General features: G+C 64.3%; 1 protein-coding gene across 4 annotated transcripts; it reads left to right on the forward strand.

Moving 5' to 3' along the window:
* Positions 1 to 406: 406 nt before the first annotated feature.
* GPR35 (G protein-coupled receptor 35) lies at positions 407 to 15,376 on the forward strand. Of its 4 annotated transcripts, XM_035716543.2 has the most exons (3): positions 484 to 1,096; positions 11,013 to 11,119; positions 14,211 to 15,376. In XM_035716543.2, the coding sequence occupies exon 3, from the start codon at positions 14,222 to 14,224 to the stop codon at positions 15,128 to 15,130; it is 909 nt and encodes a 302-aa protein (XP_035572436.1). In that variant the 5' UTR covers positions 484 to 1,096; positions 11,013 to 11,119; positions 14,211 to 14,221; the 3' UTR covers positions 15,131 to 15,376. The 4 variants fall into 4 exon arrangements, with proteins under 4 accessions (XP_025319479.1, XP_035572436.1, XP_025319481.1 ...); XM_025463694.3 differs by lacking the exon at positions 11,013 to 11,119 and having other exon boundaries at positions 407 to 1,096; XM_025463696.3 differs by lacking the exons at positions 484 to 1,096; positions 11,013 to 11,119 and adding an exon at positions 6,458 to 8,830.
* Positions 15,377 to 19,844: the final 4,468 nt, after the last annotated feature.

Genomic DNA, 19,844 nt, shown 5'->3' on the forward strand with positions numbered 1-19,844 from the left:
TCGCTGCCCCACCCCCTTCCCCTGGAACTCCAGAAGCCAGGGTGGCCTCCGGGGCAAAGGGCGGGGACAAGCTGGAGCTGCTGCAGGAGTGGCCTGGCTGTGACTGCTCTGGGGTGGAGTGGAGGATGGGGGAGGGCCTCGGGGATGGGGAGGCAGCAGGCCACCAGCGGGGCTTCCAGGACTGGGCTGGGGCAGCGGGGCGCAGGCCGTGGCCCCCGCCTGCACCCTCCTGGCCGCAGCCCCCTGGTCCATGCCACTACCCAGCGGCGAGGTTCCCCGGGGCCCCGGCAGGAGGGGGCCCAGCTGAAGCACATGCTGCCCCGGGCATGCTCAGGCGCAGCAGGCTGCCCCCCCACCCCCACCCCCACCCCCACCCCCACCCCCACCCCCCGCAGGCGGCACCGCCTCGGGGCGCAGCAACCTCCAGGCAGCTCGTGTTCCCTGGGCCTCAGTGTCCGGGCGCTGGCTCTGCCCTGGAGTCCTTGGCCTGGCACAGCCCGGCTCGCCCTGCGGAGGGGGAGCGACGGGAAGCCGACCTGTGCCGCCTCCCACCTGCGGCAGGTCCCCTGCACCTCAGAGGCCCCCAGCCGCCGCCCCTATTCTCAGGTGTGGCGTGGTGCCCCCCAGCCCCGTGCAGGATCCGCCGGGCCCAGTGGGGGCTGCAGACCACGGAGCCCACGGGCTCTGGGCCGGCCCACGGCAGCCTCCCCCCTCCCCCCTGCTGACCCGCACGGACTGGAGGCTCCAGGGCCCCCCGCAGCAGTGGTGGCCACACCAGGGGCGTCCGGCTCTGTGCACCTGCCGGCGGGGACTGTAGGCGAAGGGCCGCCGTCCTGTGCCGGCCGGCCCCGGCTGACCCACGTGGGCAGGCTCGGGTGTGCGCCGCTGGGAGCAGCACCTTTCCAGCCTTCCCGGCAGACTTTGCCCTGTGCCACTGTTCAGGTTCCTTCTCATTACCACTTCCTGCTCAGGCAGGTGGCCTGTGCCCTCCCCTCGGGAGCCGCGTCCTGCCCAGCCCTGGGCCCAGGTCTGCTCTCAGCTTCGCCTGCCCCCTCCCCCGGGCCTGGGTCAGCCTTGGGGTGGCAGGGGTTCCGGGGTGAGTATCAAGATCCTGGAGCCCTGAGCGCGGTAGGGAGGGGGCCTGGCCGGGGCAGGGCCCAGTGGGCCTCAAGTGGGTTCTTGGATGCTCCAGGCCGCTTCCTCTCTGTCTCTCCGCTAATCATCGCTCGCCCAGCGCCCCATGGCTGCATCTTTGGTTTGACTAGCCTTTTTTTTGTTTCTTTCTTCTCTGATACTTGATAGATTGAAGCTAGATGTGCCGCCTTTTGAAATGAATACAGGAGTCACTTTTTTTCCTGGGGACACTTTGGGGTTTGGGGGACCCCAGTGCAAGGCCTTGAACATGGTGCCTCCATCAAGGAGATGGTCTTTGCTGGTTTTGAGGATGAGGCTGGGTGTCCCAGCCCCCAGGAGTACTCGGCTCTGCAGCTCTGAGGCCCAGTCCCGGTCCAGGGGACCTGAGATGCAGGGTCCTCGCTGGGACCCTCTGATCCCGGCAGACGGTGTGGTCGAGTCTGGGCTGGGAGCCTGCTCCTCCAGGGTCCTGGGAACACCGGGCACGGAGGTTTTGTCACCACGCTGTGCACAGTTACCTAAAGCCCCCCTCACCCCATGCTCTCCTTCCCCGCCCCCCACAGGACCTCAGCTGCCTGTCCCCTCACAAATCACCCAGGAGGGGAGGCTGACGGACAAGGAGACAGCCCTGGCTTTGGCTGGGCTGGCTGTTCTATTAGGGGTCAGCGCTGGTCCCCAGTGGGTTCCTAGGGCCTGGACAAATGTGATGTTGGGGTGCTGTGACTGTGTGTCTGCGATCCCATTGATGTGCTCTCATCCCTCATCCACCACGCCCCATTGTGAAGACCCATCAGCATCGACACATCGCGCTCTGCCCTGCTCCCCCTGTTCATTCTGAAGCTCCTCCGGGAGTGTGCGTGGGGTGCGATGGATGTGGCCAAGAGGCCCGGCACCCCTGCCCTCGAAGCACACACGATCCATTAGGGAGGACTGTCTGCACACAGGTCACCTGGATAGTCCCGATGGTGACGGATAGATGACACGTGGGGGTGGTCCTTGACCAGCCTGGGGTCGGCAGCGCAGGGCAGGGGCTGGCAGAGGAGCCGCGCACACTCAGGGAATGGAAAGAAGCTCTCCGCGCCTACAGTGTGAGGAGTAGGCTCAGAAGGTGTGGCAGGAGCTGAGGCTGGGCAGGTCGGTGAGGGCCTTGAGGTCCATTGAGGAGCTTGGGTATTAGGGCCGGGTGGTAGGGAGCCCCGGCACGGCTTTAAGCAGTCCGATGTGTGCATATGTGACCTCTCTCTCTGGTCAGTCTCCGGTTGGGGAGGGGACCACGCAGAAGGCGGATGCAGACATCAAGGGAGAGATGACGGCGTCCCGGCCAGACGGAAGGTGGTAGAGGTGGAGAGACGGGGTCAGGGTCGAGGTATAGTTGGCGGGCACGACGAGCAGAACGTGATGCTTGACGCATCATCAGATCGACCAGGTAGATCCACAGGACAATCCATCCCCTCCAGTCCATGAACCATGAACGTGGGTGGTATTCCTGTCCTTTTTTTCTTTTTCTTTTCTTTTTTTTTTTTTTTTTTTTTTGAGGTCTTTAATTTCTCCCAGCAATAGTTTGTAGCTTTGAGCATAGACATTTTGCACTTATTCTTTTTTTTTTCTTTTTAAGATTTTATTTATTTATTCACAAGAGACACAGGCAGAGGGAGAAGCAGGCTCCACGCAGGGAGCCCGTCGCAGGACTCGATCCCAGGTCTCCAGGATCACGCCCTGGGCCAAAGGCAGGCGCTCAACCGCTGAGCCCCCCACCTGGCCCCTACACTTATTCTTAACTACTTTGGTTGTTGACACTTGGAAAATGATACTATATTTTGTTTCATTCTTCCAGTTTGTTGCCAGTATATAGAAACACATTTTTTTGTATATTAATTTTGTGTTCTATAACCTTGCTACTTATTAGTTTATTAGTTTTGGGATCGGGTTTTTGTTTTTGTTTGGGTTTTTGGTAAATTCCTTAGGATTTTCTACATACACAATTATGTCATACGTGAAAATAGAAAGTTCTGTTTCTACCTCATCAGAATGCATTTTTTTTCTCACCTTATTTCTGCTGGTTAGGACCTCCAGTACCATTTTGAATAAAAGTGGTGAGAGCCACTGTCCTTGTCCCCGATCACAGCGGGAAAGCATTCAGTCTTTCACCATCAGGTATGATCTTTTTCTGTAGATGCCCTTTGTCAGACTGAGGCAACTTCCTTCTATTCCTAGTTTGCTGAGAGTTTCTATCATACACAGATGCTGAATTTTTATCAATGAATTTTTTTTTTGGCATCTATTGAGAGGATTATATAAAGACTCCCTTTGTTTTATTAAGGTAGTCAGTTCTATTGGCTGACGTTTTAATGTTAAAAATCTTACATTCTTGGGCTACTTGTTTGTGATGTATTATTTGTTTTGTAGATCGCTCGATTCTGTTGGTTAATATCCTATTAAGGATTTCTGTATCTATGTTCATACTGACCTTTATTTTTCCTTTCTTGTAAAGCTCTGTCTAGTTTTGGAGTGAAGGTAAAGCTTGCCTTTGAAAAGGAGTTGAGAAGCGTTCTCCTTCTATATTTTCTGAGTGTTTAGGGTTGATATTATTTTATTCTTAAATGTTTGATAGGATTCACCAGTGACACCATCTGGTCATAAATTTTCTTTCTGGAAAGGTTTTAAATTAAGAATTCAACAAATTTGGGGGACGCCTGGGTGGCCCAGCGGTTTAGCGCAGCCTTCAGCCCAGGGCGTGATCCTGGAGACCTGGGATCGAGTCCCGCTTCGGGCTCCCTGCGTGGAGCCTGCTTCTCCCTCTGCCTGTGTCTCTGCCTCTCTCTCTCTCTCTCTCGCTCTGTGTCTCATGAATAAATAAATAAAATCTTTTTTAAAAAAGAACTTTAATTTTATTGGTTTTATCTATGTTATTTTTGCATTATATTAAATTTCCACTTTTCCTTATTTTCTTCCTTCTACCTACTTGGGTTTAATTTGTTGTTGTTTTTCTCCTAGGTTCCCCAAGTGGAATCTTAGATCAATGATTTTAGGCCTTTTTTCTGTCCAATATAAACACTCAAAGCTACAAAATTTCCATGAAACATTCCATTAGCTTTAATCTCACAAATATTGATACGTTGTGCTCTCATTATCATTTAATTCAAAATATTTGCTAGTTTCCCTTTGATTATGTATTTGACCCTTGAGTTAATTATAATTATGTTGTTTAAGTTCCAAATATTTGGGCACTCTTTAGATATATTTTTGTTATTTCTAATTTAATTGTGTTGTATTTAGAAAACATATTCCGTATGATTTAATTCCTTTAATTGTCTTGAGACATATTTTGTGGCCTAGCATATGGCCTATTTTGGAGAATGTTTGCACATGTACTTGAAAAAAATATGTATTCTGCTGTTGTTGGGCAACTGGTCTCTAAGCATCAGCTTGGATAAGTTGATTGATGTTCAAGTCAGTTTTATCCTTATCGGTTTTCTCGTAGTTACTGAGAGATGGTCAAAATAACCCATCGTTGTTTTTTGTTTTTTGTTTTTTTCCATCGTTGCTGTGGGTTTCCCTATCCTGCTAGTTCTATGAACTTACTTCACATATTTTGAATCTCTGTTATGAGGTAATACACATTTAGAACTGTTAGACCCTCTTGACAATTTGATCCTTTTATTGTTATGAAATGTTCCTTTATATTCCCTATATCGAAGTTAACACCCGGGGACACCCGGGGGGCTCAGCGGTTGAGCATCTGCCTTCGGCTCAGGGCGTGACCCCGGGTCCAGGGATCGAGTCCCACATCGGGCTCCCTGCAGGGAGCCTGCGTCTCTGCCTCTCTCTCATGAATAAATAAGTAAAATCTTAAAAAAAAAAGTTTGATATTAATGCACTCATTCCAGCTTCCTTGAGATTAGTGTTTGCATTTTATTTTTCCATGTTTTCATTTTGTTTACTTTTTTTAACCTACCTTTATATTTAAAGTATGTGTCATTTGACAATAGATCGTTGCTTTTTGCTTCTTTGAACCAGTTTGAAAAATCTTTGCCTTTTAGTAGGAGCATTAGACCAATTTAATGTAAGTGTGGGTATGGTTGGGTTAAACCTACCATCTCGCATTTGTCTTCTATTTATCTCCTCTATTCTTTGTACCCTTTTCTCCCTCTTTTGGACTGCATGTCTTGTTCTGTATTCCATTTGTCTCTTCTATTGGCTTATTTTTTGTGACTCTTTCATTTTTCCAGTGGTTGCTATTGGGTTTACAATATTTGTATCTAACTTACTGATGCCTGATTGGAAAGGGGGAGGGGGAAAGAAGGGGAGGAGAGACTGAGCGTCAGGAGCGGCAGCCAGGTATCTGGTCGGGGAGCAAGGAAGATGATTGCCTGACATGGGGAACTCCAGAGGAAGAGTAGAGTTAGACCGGGGTGTTGGCCGAAGGGGGATGTTGTCAGCTTTGGACGCGCGGCACTTGGGGCTCTTGGAGGGCGCCAAGAGAGGATGCCCCGAGGCAGCGCCACGCGTGGTCCGGAGGCCTGGCTGGAGCTGGCAGGTGGGGTCGTGGGCATAACGGCGATTGTTGAACAGGCAGGAGTGGGTGGACCTGCTTATGGAGAGTGTGTGTTGGGGCAAGAAAAGGGTCTAGAGCCAAGTCCCACAAACCCCAATTTAGGGACCCAAGTGGAGGAAACAGGTGTGGAGGGAGGGGCCATGGAGGACGGGGCAAGTGTGCCCCTTGGAGCCCAAAAAGCCCGTGGCTGGGTGCCAGCACCGGGAGGTCGCTGTGAGAGGGTTTCAGAACTTGGGCGGATGTGGGGGCCACTGGGAGCCCCACTCCTTACTTGTGGATGTGTCCATGGCTGTACATTTTGATCTAATATTTTATTAAAACACTTAAAAATGAAGAACTGTCCCGAATGCCGCTGGGGGTCCAGTAAAATGCTGCCTGTTTGGTGCCTGCTGGGGTCTGTGGTCTGACCGTGGGGGGACCCAGCCCTCAGTGGCTGAGCACTAGGGGGGCTTGAGGAACTGGACTCCACGAAGACCCCTCCTTCAGGAGGATCTGAGGCCTGAGCCATCGCGGACTCCAGCAGGCTCCACACACGGCCGGGACCACGGGGGAGGGGCGTCCCCCACTCAGGCCGTGCCTCTGGCTGCCAGGCCGTGGGGGTCTCCACGACCCTGTAGTGCGACCCCGTGAGGTGCAGCCCTGACCCCCAGAGGAGGCCGGGCCTGGCGGGGGCGCGGTGCGGCCCGGCTGCCGGGGTTGGGGTGCAGTGGGGCGCCCCCGCAGGACGGCTGGGGGGCTGGGGGGCACGGGCTGTGTGGGTGGCGGAGAGACAGGCTGCAGAGCTCGGAGAGGAGGGCAGGGCCGCGGAGCACGTGGGGGGAAATGCAAGATGAACTTCGGAGCTTCTAGAAGAGTTTTAGTTGGGCCCAGGTTAGGACGGGAAACGGAGGAGAACGCCCAGTGCATGCACGGTCCTGCGTCTTACACCTTGTGGAAGCTGAAAGGATTCCGGGCCGGCACACAGGCGGGGGTGCAGGGGTAGGGGCGCCGATGGGCACCCCACGGGCCGGGCGTCTTCCCTCGGGCGCCCCCTCCACACGCAGGGCTACAACGTGGGCGCCGTGGGCCGCAGACCAGCTGTGGTGCAAACCACAAGAACGTCCGCGTCTAGGGGATCCCTGGGTGGCGCAGCGGTTTGGCGCCTGCCTTTGGCCCAGGGCGCGATCCTGGAGACCCGGGATCGAATCCCACGTCAGGCTCCCGGTGCATGGAGCCTGCTTCTCCCTCTGCCTGTGTCTCTGCCTCTCTCTCTCTCTGTGACTATCATAAATTAAAAAAAAAAAAAAAAAAAAAAAAGAACGTCCGCGTCTAGAAGGAAACCGCCAACGCGACCCACGGCTGGGCCGCCTCTCGCTGCCGGGCTGTGGGCCGGGACCCTTCTCCCCGCCCGTGGGGTCTGCCTACGGCCGTGGGGTCCCTGCCCGATGCCAGCCCCGTTCTGAAAGGGCCGTCCTTAATGCAGGTCCGCGGTATCGTGCGTGAACGTGTGCGTGTCGGGGCCACCCTCCATCGGGAGCCTCTCCTGGGGGCCCCTGCTGGGCTTCCCCGCCGCCCGCCCGTCTCTCAGGGATTTCTCCTGCCCCAGGACCCGAGGAAGCCCTGCTCCTCCACTACCGTGGGCTTGAAAGAAAAGCCCCAGATGGCCTTTCCTTACTTTTTATGGGGCGTGTGGCCATCCCTTTTTAAACCCTTTTTATTTGGGGCATTTTCAAACAGAAATAGGACGGGGATGACCCCCACGTGCCCACGATGACCGGCACCGATTCCCCTGCGCTCCCTCTACCAGCTTGGAATATCTCGGGGCAAGTGCCAGACATCACGTCATCATCAAAATGTCAGCGTGAATGAAAGATAAAGGTTGAGAAAACAAACACACGCGCAGGACAGCGCTCTGCCACCCCCGAGCCACGTGTTCATGTGGCTCTAAAGCCCGATCTGCAAAGCAAGGTTCATCCCTGTATGTAGAAGTCCGACCTCTAGTCCAGTCTCCGCAGGCCCCCCACCTGCTCCCTGTGGCTAATCCTTTACCTTAAGGCCACTTTAACGCTCTTCCTTCCATTTGCGAAGAACAGCTGCTGGGAGCCGTGCAGCCTGGAGGCACCCGCGCTCCCTGTCGGGTGACCATCTGCCCGAGCAAAGCCTTAGCGTCAGGGCTTATCCCGCCTTCCTTTGTGCGACTTCCTGGTGCCCTGCGGTGTGGACGGCAGGCATCTCGCACGCAGGGCCCTCGGGCGCCCCCTGAGCGGGTTCCGGGCTGTGCTGGCCCCGCGCCGCGAGGGACGAGGGACAGGGACGAGGGACGGGGACGAGGGACGGCCTCTCCAGGCTCCGCTCGCTGGTCTGTCCGGCACAGGCTCCCGGAAGCAGGAGTCCGGGGCAGGGGGCGAGGCATCTCTGACGTTGCAGGACGGCAGGGCCCCGCCACTGGGGCTCGTACCTTGTTGAACACCCACGGATGACGTCCAGGCGTTTCCCCACGGGGGGGGGGGGGGTGGCCGTCAAACGCGGGGAGGCAGCTCGTCCGACAGGGACAAACCGTGTTGCGGTGCACTTGTAATCTGCGGTTCTCCCTTCCTGGGCGCCCAGCATCCTCTCGGACCTCCAGCCTCTCTGCCTCTCGTGGCTCCTTTCCTGTCTCTACCCCTTCGTGTCCTGCTCCACGAACGAGGGCTGCCGGACATTCCCCCGTGACTTGCAGACCGGGTGAGCTGCTGCTCTCGGCCGCACATTCTCAGCCCTCAGCCCCGGGACGCCGGCGGCAGGTGGGGCAGCGGCCCCCGGAGGGGGAGGGGCCGGGTCCCCACGCTGGCCCAGGCCCGCCCTCCCTGCCCCGCGAGCCCAGGGACCCAGGCTGGGTGGCGCCCGCTGTCAGCATCCGAGGTGTGAGACCAAGCGTGGGACCTGGCGAGGGGCCAGCCGCCCGCAGCGAGCCTCAGGCGGAGAAAGGGGAAGGACGCCTGGTGGGCAAAGGAGCAAGTGCGCGGTCGGCAGGAGTGGGAAGTGCCTGGGAGGAACCTGTGACCCGTGGTGGCCGGAGCAGTGGCCCAGCGCCCCCACCGCCCCTGCCCAGCGTGTCCCAGAGGGCCCGGGCCGCAGGGGAGGCTGGACGGCAGCCCCTCGAGGAGCCAGCCCAGGGACAGGGTGAGTGACCCCTCCTGGGGCAGCGGGGGGCCTGGCGGTCTGTGGCCCACCCCGCCAGGTGAGCGTGGGTGCTGGGGCGGGGCAGCCCGCAGGTGGGGACGCCTTCCGCCCCCGGGTCCGGATGCCCCAGGCATCTTCCAGCCGGAGCCAAAGGCCCGGCCGAGCACAAGCAGAGGAGTGGGAGGAGGACGCGGACAGCTGCCCTGAGCGTCCAGGGCAGAGGCTGTGGCAGGCCGGGCGCTGCTGCTGGAGGGGACGGCGCAGGCCTGACGACGGGCAGGGCAGGACGGTGCCCGGGCGCCTGGTGCGGAGCCCACGTGTGGCTGCGCAGCGGAGGGGTGTGGCTGGGGGGACCCGACAGCAGCCCCCCACCTACCCTCGGGCTCCCTGTTCCCACGATGCCCACCCCTGTGATGTGACCTAGGGAGCCACAAGTGGCAGCAGCCCGACCGAGGTCAGCAAGACCTCAGGACCCCTCAGAACCCCTCAGGACCCCCTGAGGATGCCCTCACGTCCCCTAGTGGCCCAGCGTCACTGGTCCTCTGGGGGCTTCTCTCTCTGGCAAACCTCCCTTCTCACCTTGCTCGGGCCAGGTCGGGAGGGACCGTGGACGTGTTCCCTGAGCACCTGGCCTGAGCAGCCCCTCGGTGCCGCGGGGTCCCGGGCAGCCCAGCAGAGCCTCCTCGGGGCCAGGGAAGGATTTACCGGGGGCGCTGGGGGCCGGGCCGGGGCTGCAGGGCTGCAGGGCTCTGAGGGCTTGTCCCCGACACGGGGCCTCTGCCCGTCGGGCCTCGCATGGGCTGGCTGGCGGCAGATGGCACGAGAGGTCCCCGGCCAGGGTGTGTCAGCATGTCAGGGTGCCGGCCGTCTGACCAGGGGACCGCGGCCTCTTTCTGCCACACTAGACCAGTTTCTGAGCCAGCTTCTGGAAACAGGCAGCATCATCCAGCGCCACATAGGGGCTGCCCCCCACGGGCCGGGCCGAGGGCTTGGGCTGGGGGAGGTTCATCCTTGGCCTTCCCTGCACCCCAACCATTTCCCGGGATACGGGGTCGATGCCAGACGGGAGAGGGCCAAGGGGCAGTGTGGCCAGGAAGGTGTCACCGTCCCCTCGCTCTGGGGAGTGGAGGCTGGGGCTGAACGCCGAGGGAGCCCCCAGGGCCCGGGGACAGCGGGACGGAAGCAGCCCTCCTGACGGGGCAGTGCCGGGGCGACTAGGGTCGGGCCGCGGGGCTCAGGTTTGGAGCGGGGCTCCAGAGCCTTTCCACGTGGGGGGCCTCATTCTCCTGGGCCACCGAGCGGCTATGGGGCGAGAGCGAGCGGCAGCTGGTGTGGCAGCAGCGGGCAGGGGGGGCGCGGGGTGATGCCGGTGGGAGCCCCGCCCCCGCAGTGGCACCCTCACCTGGCTCTTGGCCAGCCCTTCCGCCTGAGGGGAGGAATCTCCTGCACCCACCCCGTTTCTGGGAAGGGGAACAGAAAGTGTCCCAGCGGCAGTGGCGGTGGCTCGGGTCCTCCCTTCTCAAGGGTGCAGGCGGCCCTGACTTGCAACCCACGGGTTCCGGGTTCCGGGGCCTCGCTGGTCCCGTCCACGGGGTCCTGGGGCTGGGCTGGGGGGGCCTGGGGGCGGGGCTGGGGGGTTCTGGGGGGTGGGGAGGGGTAGCAGAGCTGGGGGAACCTGGGGGGCAGAGCTGGAGGGGGCCTGAGGGGGCCTGGGGGTAGGGCTGGGGGGCCTAGGGGACAGGGAGGGGTAGCAGGCCTGGGGGGGGCCGGGGGGCCTGGGGTCAGGGCTGGGGGGGCAGGCCCAGCTGGCGGGGCCTGGGGGCGCGTGGGAGCAGCTGAGACCCGCCTCTGAGGAGACACCTCGGGGGCTGGCAGCGTCCGCGAGGGGCGTGGGGCCCGGGCGGCTGCAGAGAGGAGGCAGGCCGGGGAGTAGAGGGGGCTCAGAGCGGACGGGTCTCCGCCGGGGTCGCCCGTGGTGGGTGGGTGCCGACCCGCGTCCCCAGGGCCCCCGCCCTCCTCCTGGGCACTCGGCTTCCTCCTTGGGCGGGGCGGGGGGGGGGGCTGGTCCTGCGGGGGGGTGGCAGGGAGGCCCCCGGAGTCTGCAGCGCTTCCTGGGCCCGCCCCTGGGCCCCATCCAGGTCCGGCCTGCGGGTGACTCAGCCTCCCCCGCTCACTTCCCTAGAAGGCGCAGCCCCACGGATGCCGCGAGTGTCCCATCGGCCTGCAGGGCGGGACCCGGAGCAGCGCCGGAGCGGCCTCCGCACACGGGCTGCCACGTGGGCTCTGCAGGTGCGAAGCAGGCGGGAGCCGGGGCGGCGCGGGCGGGTGGGGTGCAGGCGGGGGAGAGCGGCCGCTCTGGGATCCGGGGGCGCCCCGGCCGACGCCGCCCCGCCGTGGGGAGCCCCGGGAGCCAGGAACCAGCTTGGTCCGTGGCCCCGCTCTGCGCCAGCCCCCTGCGGCTGAGAGCAGGGGTCCCAGCCCCGAGCAGGAACCAAGGGCACGAGAGCCGCCCCAACGCCTGGTAGATCCATCCAGAAAGCCAGACCGTGGGCTGCTGGCAGCGGGGGCGGGGGCACGGGGCGCTGGGGGGTGGCCTTCAGACCCCCCCCGCCGGGCCTCTGGGCGCCACCCGGCCACCCTGCTCGGGGCCTCGGTGAACGGCAGGGGGTGGGTGTGCTCGAGCAGGGAGAGAAGCTGGGGGGCCCTGCGGGGTGCACGCGGGACTTGGGGTCCCTGTCCTCATGGTGCGGGCGCTAAGCCGGAGCAGGGCCAGCGGCCTGGAGGAGCCGGGGCGGGGGGGGGGGTCCCTTCCGAGGAGGAGGGGCAGCCTGTGGCAGGGAGGGAGGCGGCGCGCGGCGGAAGTCACCTGCATGGCCCTGCGAGGCTGGCCTCTGCGGCCTCTGCCCCGCGGTCACCGGTCAGCGGCGCCTGTGGCCTTCCCGCCGGATGCTGGCCCCGGACACAGGGGACACCACCTCATGGCTGCTGGGGGCCCAGCCGAGGGGAGGCCCCTCTCTGTCTGGGGCTGTGGCCTTGCTGCCCTGGGCTGTTTCTAGAAGACTCCGTCTCACCGAGCGTGCCAGCTCTGTGGGCAGGAAGGCCGTGCTGGCCCCCACTTCCTTTCTCAGAAGCTCCCCCAGGCAGCCCTGAGCTGCCCCGGCGGCAGCCCCAGCACCCCCTCTGCTCTTGTCAGCCGGCCTGCTGCCTCAGGGGTGCAGTCGTGCAGGGCGCCCCACGTTCCCACCCCAGACAGCAGCGCTGCCCTGGGCGAGAGCTCAGCTGCAGAACCGGGGCTACTATTGGTCGGTACCAACCCTGGAGCCGGGGGTGGGGGTGCTGGGGGGGGCTCGGAGGGGGTGAGGGTCAGGGGGCTCAGGGGGTGGGGTGAGGGGGGCTCAGAGGGGGTGAGGGGGGCTCGGGGTGGGGTGAGGGGGGCTCAGAGGGCGTGAGTGTGAGCGGGTTTGGAACCTCAGGGGACCCTCCTGATGAGGGGGGCATCCGCATGGGCAACGAATGCAGGGTAACTCGGGGTACCCCGGGGTCAGGACTCCCGCCTCCCCCTGGGAGCTGTGACCAGGTTTGGAGAAAGTAGAAAACAGCTACAGGCCCGTGTGTCATGTGATGCTTGCGTGTCCCGCGGCCATCCTCCTGCCACCTGGGTACTTCAGGGCGGGTGCCCGGCCCCAGGGCCCCTGCAGCGCCCAGACATCCGGGCACACCCCACTGCGCTCCGGGCCCCGGGGAGGGGGTGGCGGGGGGGCTGAGGCGTGTGCCAGCCGCCCAGATGCCACCGCAGGCTCCTTTGGGGTCACTGTCCAGGGACTCGGTCTAGGGCGGGAAGAGGGCGCCTTGCCACTCGGTGGGGAGCAGACGGATCTCACCATCAGGAAGGAAATGGAAGCTCGGGGTGCCGGCCCCCCCAGCCCCCCAGCAGGAAACTCCGGGCCCCCACCGTGGGGCCGTGGCGCCCAGCCCGGGGGAGGTGAGGGACCCGCATGTCTGAGCCGGAGCCCAGCAGGGGCACCTGCCCTGGACACGGGTCCTCGTGCGGGGGCCCGTCCCCGACCCAGCTCGGGAGGGCAGCAGGGCCCGCGGCCGAAGGACCCCCCGCGCCCGGCACGGCGACTGCGCGATCGCGGGACATCCCCAGCAGGGCCCGAGCGTCCGGGGGCAGCTCGCCCACCCGGCAGGGCCGCCGTGCCCCTGGGGGGCTGTGGGGGGGGGCGGGCATGGCGGGAGGGTCTCTGGGTCGGTCCCCCTGGGCTCTGGGGGGGTCTGTGGAGCCCCGGAACCTGGGTGTCGCACAACAGATAGAGAAGCAGAATCCTTAAAAAACAAAACAAAACAAAAAAAAAACAGGAGGGGGCGTCCTCAGCGGCCTGGAGCGGGGGCGGCGGGAGGTCACGTTCGGTTCCCAAGAGCTGAAATGGGATAATTGGGCGGAATATTGCTGTTTCCGGCTGAAACCTGCTCTGCTGCGCTAATGGACTGCGGCCCGGAGAGCCCCGGGGACTGGCCCAGGAAGTGGGCCCCCCGCGCCCATGAACCTGATGCTTCCAGATGCTTCTTCCTTTCCTGTGTGGGGAGGAGGCAGGGAGGAGGCCTCGCCCGCAACCCCCCCTCCAAGCGGCTCCCAAGGTGGGCGGGAGCCCCGGGGCCTGACAGGGAGGAGGCCACTCCCACCCTGGCCCCCCCAGGCAGAGGAACCAGGGTGGGGCCTGGTGGGCAAGTCCCCGCCGCCCCAGACGCTGGGCACACTGGCCGCCGTGCAGGTGCTCGTGATCCCGTGTGTATGACACCGACGCCCCCTTATGCTGGGGAGCCCGAGGCTTGGCCAGCTGGGGGGACCCCAGAGCCCAATCCCTAGACCTCAGGCCACACCCTGGGTGGCACAGCCCCGCCCCGGTCCCCCTGACCCCGGTGGGCTGGTCGCAGCCCTTGTGCAGCGTGTGCAGGGGAGTGAGGGGGCCTCTCAGGGGTGGAGGCTCAGGCCTCGGGTGGCCTGGATGGCAGTGGGGGCAGGGGACGCTCGGTGCCACGCGGGGCCTGCTCGGAGCCTCAGACCTGGGCCTGAAGGGGCGGGGCTGCCCGCAAGGCTCTGACCACGGAGGGTCCAAGGGGCCCTGCCGGGTGGGACCCCCGGCGCAGGGCTGGGGTGCGGGCACCCGGAGGGAGGGTGACGCCCGGGGCATCCTGGCCACTGTGCCCTCCGGAAGGGATGGGGAGGGAGGGAGGGAGGGAGGGAGGAGGAGCCCTGAGTTCTGGGGAAGGGGCTCTGCTTCCCCCGGGGGCTGGCTGCTGTGTGGCCTTGGCGCCCCCCACCCCACCCCCCTGCTCCCCCCGCCCCGCAGCCCCCCTCACGCCCGCTTCTCGTCCGCAGCCACCGAGGCCATGAGCGCTAACGGCACCTGCGCCCGCCCGCACCCGACCTGGGTGGAGAACGTGGACAGGACGTACACGGGCGCGCTGCTGGTGCTGGGGCTGCTGCTCAACGGCCTGGCGCTCTGGGTGCTCTGCTGCCGGATGCGGCCCTGGACGGAGACCCGCGTCTACATGGTCAACCTGGCGGCGGCCGACCTGTGCCTGCTGTGCGCCCTGCCCTTCTTCCTGCACTCCCTCAAGGACACCACGGACACGGTGTCCTGCCAGCTGTCCCAGGGCATCTACCTGGCCAACAGGTACCTGAGCATCGGCCTCATCACCGCCATCGCCGTGGACCGCTACGTGGCCGTGCGGCACCCGCTGTGCGCCCGAGGGCTCCGCTCCCCGCGCCAGGCCGCGGCCGTGTGCGCGGCGCTCTGGGTGCTGGTGGGCAGCTCGCTGGTGCTTCGCTGGGCCCTGGGGGTGCAGGAGGGCGGCTTCTGCTTCCGGAACCCCGCCCGGCAGAGCGCCGGCACCACGCTCTTCTCGCTGCTGGGCTTCTACCCGCCGCTGGCCGTGCTGGGCTTCTGCTCGCTGCAGGTGGTCGCCGCGCTGGCCGAGCGCCCGGCCTCCGGGCCGCACCAGGCGCAAGCCACCCGGAGGGCCACCCGCATGGTCTGGGCGAACCTGGCCGTGTTCGTGCTCTGCTTCCTGCCCTTCCACGTGGTGCTGACCGTCTACGCGGCCGCCGGCCGGCCCACGCCCGCCCTCTGCTACGCCCTGTACGTCACGGGCAAGCTCTCGGATGCCAACTGCTGTCTGGACGCCATCGGCTACTACTTCGTGGCCAAGGAGTTCCAGGAGGCTACTTTGTTGGCCTCGGTGCCCGTTGCCAAGGCCCACAGGACCCAGGACTCTCTCAGCGTCACCCTCGCCTAGGAGACAGGCCTCGGGCACGTGGACCAGGTCCCAGGCTCCCCGCCTGCTGGGCACGCTCCGGGGGCGGGCGGAGATGACCGTGTGACCCCGTCCCCCGGGATGCAGGAGGGTCGGGACCAGGGTCCGGGGGCACTGAGCTGTGAGTGAGTCGGTGACCCCGGGTCACTGGGCTGTGCACCCGCGCGCCGTGAGGCCCGGCGGCCAGCCCTCCGCTGCGCCTGGAATAAAGCTGTGTGTCCCCCCGGGGCTGGGCCTGGCCCGTGGGGCTGCGTGTGTGTGCGCGTGTGCACCTGCTGCCCACGCTCACGGTCGGAGGGCTCTCAGGGCTCTCCCCCGGGGCTCTCCATGACCCCCCTCCGCCATCTGGAGGTCTGGGCGCTATTTGAGCTCCTGGAGGAGCCGCGCTGAAGGCCCACAGCCTGCTCTCCTCCTGCCGAGGGAGGAAGGGTCACCCCACAACCCGTGTAGGGCCGCAGGGCTGCACCAGGGTTGGGGGGCGGGGGGTGCAGAGGAAGCGGCCCAGCTCTGTCGAGGGGGCGCCCTGCCCTCGTGCTGCCCTGGGGGAAGCTGGAAGGCCCTGCCTGGTGGCCGCCTCCCTCCCTCCCGGGCCCAGCGGCCCAGCCTCTCCCCGAGCTCCCCACGACTCCCCGTGTCGCTCACCCCATCCAGGGCCCCCGCCCTCGTCCTGCGCACCCCACACCTGAACCCAGCCCCTCCTCACAGGCCTGCCCTTCTGGGGGCCTGGCCCCGCCGCCTGTCCTAGTCCCCCTGCCTTGGGTGTTCCCGGTGGGGCCGCTGAGGAGCCCACGGCAGGAGGAGCCCCACGCGGCCCGCGGGGTGAGGCCCAGGGCGCCCTGGACCCGGCGGCTCCTCCCTCCCCCGCGGCCTCGCTGCGCACACCCTGACTTTGGACTTGGGAGCCCTGGGGCTGCGGGCTGGGGCTCAGCGAGGAGGATGCAGGATGCAGATCGTCACCAGACCCCTCTCCGCACAGCTCCGCCGCTCCCCTGGCGCGGCCTCCTTCCCGGGATGTGCCCCCTCCGCAGCCCTGCGCCTGCCCCCAAGCTCCAGGATGCCCCCGACCCGGACTGTGCCAGCTGACCTCCCGCCCTCCGTCCTCCGCCCCTGCAGGGGCTCAGGGAGGGAGGAGCACCGGGGAGCACCCCAAGGCGGGGGCTGGGGACACTGTTAGACAACAGGTTTCCCCGTCGCCTCTAAGGGTTAGAGAGCAAGACGCGCTGAAGCTCCAACGCTCCCTTCAGGCCCGTGACCCCCCGTGGACGGAGCCCACGCAGGTCCCAGGGCTCGGGGCGCCGGGCTCCAGCCGAGACACCTTCCCGGGGGCACAGCTGCCACTCGTGAAGGTGAAAGCCGTGCTCAGTGCGCTCCCCAAGTGCTGAGCAGCTCCAGCGCTCGCCTGCGGGTGCTTCTCGGGGCCCCGTGCTCTGCCCCAGACTTCACACCTCCCAGCCCCCCTGGCAGCCTCGCCACGGCCTGCGTCCCCCCCGCCGGGCACCTCTGTGGGCTCCCCCATGACGCCGTGGGCCTCGGGACACGTCCACCCGGCTGGGCCCGAGGGCCTGGCTGGGCGTGGGGTCACGGGGTCCCCGCAGACACCCCCACTGAGAAGCAGGAGCCAGCCCTGGGGGCCTCATGCACGCCCTGGGCTCCCCTGCTGGGCCCGAGGAAGCAGAAGTGGGTGCTCTGACAGCCTCAGGTGATGGAGGGAGGATGGGGCCCTCCCCCCTTCCACGTGGCAGGTGGGGGGGTCGCGGCCTAACACGCCCACCTCAAAGGTCGCGCATTGCGGGGTCAGCGGGAGCAACACCTTTCTCTCCCCAAAGACTGTTCTGGATCTTGAAAAAGAGCGGGTGGGTGGGGCGCGGGGGGGGGGGGCGGGAGGGACGGGGGGCGGGTGGCCCTTGGCGCTGACTTGGGGGTGAAAGCCAGGCACTGCCTTCCCAGGTTGGGGAGACCCCTTGCCCCCCTTGCCTCCCGCACCCAGCCCGCCCGCCTGGATGGAGGTTGTAGGTCACCGATGGAGGGAAGCGGGGTGCGCGGGGGCTTCTGCGGTCCCCAGGCCCTCCCGGGTGACCCCGGCTCCAGGCCTGCCCCAGGCGACTCGCGCTGCGGTCACAGGACAGCTCGGCTTGTTCGAGGCTGGAAGGGAGGCCTCGGGGGCGTCAGGGCCGGGGTCTGGCGAGGCTGAGCTTCGGGGGGCGCGGGGGGACAGCCTCCTTGTCCACCGCCCTCGCCCTGATGGCCCGGCCGCTCCAGGGGCCCCGCCCTGTGACCTCCGCACCTCCTCAGGGCGTCACATCTGGGGCTCGGATGCCCGCGTAGGAACTGGGGAGGGGGCACCCCGAGGCCGTGTATGGCTTCTGTGGATCCCCGAGAACTCGGCGGGCGCCCAGGGGGCATCACAATGTGGGGGTCCCCTCGGGGGCCGCAAGCCCTCCCAGCACGGTGCCCCTGGACAGCGAGGTGCCCGCCCCGCCCCTCCCAGGCAGAAGCAAGGCTGAAGCCCTGGTCCCCGCCGTCCGCCCGGTCACAGCCCGCCCACCCGGGACCACCTGCCCTGGGTTCCACCCGCTGTGCCACCGGCAAGACGTGGATTTATTTGAGAACAGCCCAGAACGACGCCGGGGCAGGCGGCCGCGGGACCCCGGGAGCTGCCCCTTTATGGGGGCAGGCGGACGGGGGCGCTCCGTGGGGCCGGGGAGCTGACCCAGGCCCGTGGGCAGCAGGGGACGCGCCCGGGGAGGTGGAGGCCGGTGAGCGCCGCGCAGCGTGACTCTGGGAGGCCGGGCCAGCACGTTTCCACCCGAGAGAGCGCCAGCAGCTGTCGGGTTTTGGCTGAGGTGCGTGGGGCCCAAGGGCATAACCCCGAGCCCGAAAGGCCCCGAATGTCCTGCGTGACGCCGGACAAATACTGCAGCGGAGCTCAGGGCCCAGGAGACCTTAGGTTTGTATCCGCACGGGCGGCATGTCACCAGGGGTGAGTACCTGTGGGGGGGCCCCGGGGGGGTGCCAGCTTCTGCGCCACACGCTCGGTCCCCCACGCGCGGCTCTTGGCCAGCGAGGGGCTCCCTGGTTCGTGGACGGCGGTTCCGAGGGGAACGGGGGGCCGCCTCGGCCACCGCCCTGACCACAGGAGGAAACACCAAAGCAGCCGGTGATGGAGCCGCAAGCCGTTGGCCTCCGTGTCTGGGTTTTTGCTCACTTAGGGGCGGGGGCCCAGGGCCTGGCCACGGGGTCAGGAGGGGGACAGTGGACAAAGGGGCTGGTAAAGAAATGGCTCCGCACAAACGTCTGGATATTTACCCTCGGGGTGGGGGTGGCCTACATCGGGGCGAGGTGGAGGGCGTGGGGTGGAGGTGGATGGGGGGTCTTTACCCCCGGGCGCAGGTGGGTGGGGCTCCATACCCTCGGGGCGCAGGTGGAAGGGGCTGGGCCTCGGGGCGGGCCTGGCGCCAGGAGCTTCAGCCCCCCGGGGGTCGCAGCCCTTGGCGGGGGGGGCTCATCCTCCCGCTGTAGGATGTGGAGAGGATGTAGGGAAAGGCCGGGTCAGTAGCGCCCTGGGTCGGCCACCGCCCAGCTCCACAGTGGTCCTGGCACCGCATGCGGCCCGAGGCCCGGGTGAGGGGTCCCACCCACGGACGGGGAAAGGTCCCTGGGGGGGGGCTCGGCAGGCCCTGAGCACACGTGCTGGGGGAGGCCGTCCAGCGTGACCCTCGGGTTCGACCTCACTCCCGAGCAGGGGCTGCTGCCTGGCTGTCCCCCTGTGCAGCCCCCGGGGTCCCCTGTGCCCTGCGGGGGCAGCGCGGCAGCTTGGGGGCCCTGCAGGGCTGGTGGGAGAGGGCCGGCTCTGGGGGTGCGGGTGGGATGGGGGACACGGTCGCCCAGGCTGGGCACTGAGGAAGGGGTGGGTCAGGGCGGGTCCTGCAGCTCCTAAGTGATGACCGGCTGGGGGGGGTGGGGGGGGGCAAGATTTCATCCTCGGGGTCTGGATCTCTGAGCGCCGGGGCGGAGAGTTGGTGCCCGAAACGGTTTGCGCTCAGCTTCCCGTGTGGCTGCGCGTCTACGTCCGTTCCTGCGCCTTCCTCTGTGAACCCTCCGTTCGTGTTTTGCTTTTTTTTTTTTTTTCCTGTTTCTGATAATATGTTTTAAATGGTTCTTTGTACATTCGTCTTTCCCTTTGGTCCGGGACAAAGCTTGCCGCCTGCTTTCTGCTGGTTCGCCGGTGGTCGTCGGCCGTGAGGACGTGGCCACCCTGCAAGCCTCGGGTTTATTAGGGCGTCGCTCTGGGAGCCACGCCGTCCGTTGCTTCTGGATTCTCCATCGTGGCTACAAAGAGCTCCCTCTCCCCAGTTTGGCAAGAGCGTTACCCCGATTTTCCGGTTTTCACAGGTGCGTCTCCGAGGGCTTGTGTCTCAGGCGGGGCTTTCTTAGCCCGTCTGGCTTCCTTATTTTTTTCATCCTAATCTTAGAATCTGGCGTTTGACATTAAACAAAAAACTTTGGCTTTATTATTCTTATTATATATTTATAGTTCTGTTATATGATTTTACGCTAATAAGCACTCATTATTATCGCATTATTAACATTTATATATTAACTCAGGGAGATCTGACATCTTTAGGATGCTAAGTTTGTCTGTCAAGAGCAAAGGATGACTTTCCAAACTTTCAAGTCTTTCGGGAAGTTTTAAGAA

This window comes from Canis lupus, chromosome 25 (assembly GCF_003254725.2).
Source record: "Canis lupus dingo isolate Sandy chromosome 25, ASM325472v2, whole genome shotgun sequence".
Classification (NCBI taxonomy): Eukaryota; Metazoa; Chordata; class Mammalia; order Carnivora; family Canidae; genus Canis; species Canis lupus.

Bases quoted from the DNA above. Each gene is read 5' to 3' on its own strand.
- GPR35 (XM_025463694.3), top strand. From the start codon at position 14,222: ATGAGCGCTAACGGCACCTGCGCCCGCCCGCACCCGACCTGGGTGGAG.